We start from the raw sequence: 3,392 nt of genomic DNA, 5'->3' as shown, positions 1-3,392 counted from the left end.
GTATTGGTTCTGAAGCAGATGAATGGTAATGGGGTAAGGAACAGGCAGTTGGGATTAAATGACTTGCCCAGGATCACACCACTGGTAAGTGTCTGAAGCCAGATATAAAGGATCATTTTTGACTTGACTGAACATGAAACAGTCCAGGCTTGAAGAAAGGTAACTTTTTGAATCTGAGAAATCTAGAGGTCTTCAACTGCAGCAACAGCACCAATGGCCCCCAAAGTGGTGAGTAACTCATGGCAGATTATCCATCTGCAAAGGAGAAGTCAGCTACCAGTAAAAGAGTTGGCCCAAGTCTGGCCATTTTAGTGGCAGACAAGTACTGAGAGTTACTTCGCTAATACATATATTAGGTGGTATATAAAACACCCACTGAGCAGTTCTGCTAGCTGCTTTCTGTTCCAATGAAATCCAGTAAGCAGCCCCTAGCAGAGAAAAACATCAGTTCTGAGTTGCTACTGAATCCTAGCATCCTTTTTGTGTGCAGGAATAAATTACCTGTTCCGTCTTTGATTCTTATACAACACTGGGGACCTTTTTGATTCCTCCTTCTTGAAGAAGTTCTAGATGTGAGCTAATAAATACCATCATCTCAGGGTTTACAGTCTGGGAGACAACATGGCAAAAAAGTAGAAAGCAGGAATGGGAAATGAAAGTCCTTTCTCATTAGATTTGGGTTCCCCTGGAACTAAAATGCCATCAAACCGTATGCTTGGATTCAGAACAGAGAGTGGGTGTGCCCTCCTCCCTGGACCCTGAGGTAGCCCAGAAGCATTTCTTGGTGGTTAGAATTATATATATCTGTATATATAGGTAACTGGGGGGAAAGTGCTTTGAAAAGCTGTAAAGCTCTACAGAAATGTATTATTCTTGTTTGAGGAGGGAGGTTGGCTCCACTATGGACTATAAGACACTCTGAAGAGATTAGGCAGAAGGGGCAGGGAGAACAGATACCCAGACGCCAAGAGGGCATGGGGGAGGCAAGCTTTCTAGGTTCCATTCCGGTGACTTCATAATAAGACCACCCTGCTTCCTCCACCATCCCACTCTGCCATGCCTCACATCCTGCTGTTTTTCTATCTTTCTCTTCCTGGGCTATGGGCCTGGGACTCCTTTAGGTGTTACCGAGGGGGTCACTCGTGCCTGGCTTTCATCACTCCCAACCCTACCACTCTGTCTTGCCCAGCCAAAGAATCCACCTGGTTCTTCCAGCCCCTATCCCATTCCTTTCCCAGGAAGAGTCAGGTGATCCCAGAAGTCAGCGGGGACCTCCACCTCCAACACACCTCCACAGACCAGTCAGGGACCTATCACTGTCAGGATGAAGCAGGCAACACCCGGGTAGTGTACAATGTGGACTTCCAAGATGGAACCAAGCTCTATGTCAGCCACAGTGAGCTGAACCAGCATCCCCTGAAGAACCAAACTGTGGGAAACAACAACCAATGGATGCTCTTTACCCAGTGGGGGCCCTGGCAAGCCTGCAACCGCTGTGGCATTCAAGGGGAACGAAAGCGTGTAGGCTTGTGCTATGCCAAGAGATCAGGCCAGACAGAGCTGCCCTGTGGGCTGGCCAACCTTAGCCCACAAGGGCACCAACGGGGGCCTGAGCTGCAAATCGAAAGCTGCTTCATACACTGTGGGCACAGTACCCCTGACTCCACCATGGTGCTTTATGGGACTTACCAACTGGAGGAGGAGGACAATAGCACAGTGTGGCTCAGTTGTCCCTTTGCCACCATCTACAGGTAACGGGATCCAGGTATTTTGCCCTTAGACTATCCCTTTGATCTATGAACTCCTCCTGGGGCTTCCCCAAATGCCGACATTCTCCTCTTTTGGGTAAATCGTGCCTCTGGGCACCTCGCTTAGGGAGTTAGACTTTGTTTTCTTAAGGCAGTAATTGCCTCGACTCTGGGTGACATGTTCACCAAACCCTGACTTGTTTTCCTGGCCTGAAGTTCCCTAAAATGGGTTGTGGTTGCTCCTTCCTCAACTCCCCTCCCCGCCCCGCTCCTTTCTTCTAATGCTTGGAGAACAGATCATCACCTTCTTCAGAGAAATCCAGCAAACCTGTCTAGCTGAGCGACACACCCCAACTCTCAGGGATTCAACTTGCCATTCAGCTAATGAAAATCAGCTTCATGGTAAGGTTTTGCCTGGCGTTGGACCCAGAGTCAGGAAGACACGGGTGCCAATCCCATCTTAGAGCCTCGAGACCCTAGGCAACTCAGTTCAGTGTTCTGGGCCTCAGTAGTCTCCTCTGTAAACAGGGAGGGTTGGATTCAAGGGCCTCGAAAGGTATCTATAGGGATAGCTAGGTGGTACAGTGGGCAGAGTGCCAGGACTGGAGACAGGAGGACCTGGATTCAGATCTGGCCTCAGACTTTTCCTAGCTGTGTGACCCTGGGCAAGTCACTTCACACACACACACACACACACACACACACACACACACACACACACACACCTACCTCCCAGTTGCCTAGCCCTTGATGCTCTTCTGTCTTGGAATGATATCGATTCTAAGACAGAGGATAAGGGTTTAAAAAAGAGATCCATAATCTGTGGGTTCTTCCTCACATTGTGGCTTCAGACTGGGGAGTGATGATGGCTTGCTCAGATTTTGCAGAGGGAATGATTGTATTTTTGCCCGTGAGACCAGAGATCCACTGAAGCCAGAGGCATGTCAGCCCCTGCCCCCAAGGGTGCCCAGCTTTGCTTCTGCCTGGGGCGGGAAGGGGCCAAGAGACCGCCTGACCTCACGGGCTTCCCTCACAGGCCAGTGAGCTGGGAGTCCGACAGCACCTCCCCAACGTGGCGGCAGCAGCTGTCTCTCAACAAGACGGGGCTAATCCTAGACCTCCCCTCTGGAGGCAGCCGCCTGCAGGTGTCCGTTTCTGCCACGTACCGGTGTTACGTGGCCCGCAAGTTGGTGGGGCGCTTCGATCCTGCCTGGACTCACGACACACCGAGGACCCACACCCGGTCTGAAATCGTCCGAATCTACTCCGTGATCGAGGCTGTCATGGTTATGGCCGTGCTACTGCTGATCCTGCTCAGCTTTATCCAGATGTGTAGGACTAAGCTGAACACCAACATCTAGAGAAGAAATAAAGTGGGACCATGACGTTTGTCTCTGGCTGTGTGGTGACTCGTGGGGGCCGAGCGGGCCCCTCTGGATCTCTGCCAGCAGCCAACCTGGAGGTGGGTCCCTGTTCCCACCGAGGACGACAAAACAATAATCACTCACATTCTATAGTACTTTTCAGACTGCTGGGTGGCCCAGTGGATAGGGTGCCCATCGGGGCCTGGAGTCAGAAGGACCTGGGTTCAGATCTGACCTCAGACACTCACAAGCTGTGTGATCCTGAGTAAGTCACTTAACC

The 3,392-nt window shown here is 50.9% G+C and overlaps 1 protein-coding gene across 1 annotated transcript; it reads left to right on the top strand.

The window, feature by feature from the left end:
- The first annotated feature begins 1,056 nt into the window (after nt 1-1,056).
- FAM187B (family with sequence similarity 187 member B) lies at nt 1,057-3,118 on the top strand. Its single transcript, XM_044671180.1, has 2 exons — nt 1,057-1,751; nt 2,785-3,118. Exons 1-2 carry the CDS (start codon nt 1,057-1,059, stop codon nt 3,107-3,109), a joined length of 1,020 nt encoding a protein of 339 aa, XP_044527115.1. The 3' UTR covers nt 3,110-3,118.
- The last annotated feature ends 274 nt before the right edge of the window (nt 3,119-3,392 follow it).

The sequence above is a fragment of the Gracilinanus agilis genome, chromosome 3 (assembly GCF_016433145.1).
Source record: "Gracilinanus agilis isolate LMUSP501 chromosome 3, AgileGrace, whole genome shotgun sequence".
Classification (NCBI taxonomy): Eukaryota; Metazoa; Chordata; class Mammalia; order Didelphimorphia; family Didelphidae; genus Gracilinanus; species Gracilinanus agilis.
This window is presented reverse-complemented; position numbering and strand designations above follow the sequence as displayed.

Bases quoted from the DNA above. Each gene is read 5' to 3' on its own strand.
- FAM187B (XM_044671180.1), top strand. From the start codon at position 1,057: ATGCCTCACATCCTGCTGTTTTTCTATCTTTCTCTTCCTGGGCTATGG. The intron at 1,752-2,784 runs GTAACGGGATCC...CTTCCCTCACAG, and splicing joins CCCTTTGCCACCATCTACAG to GCCAGTGAGCTGGGAGTCCG.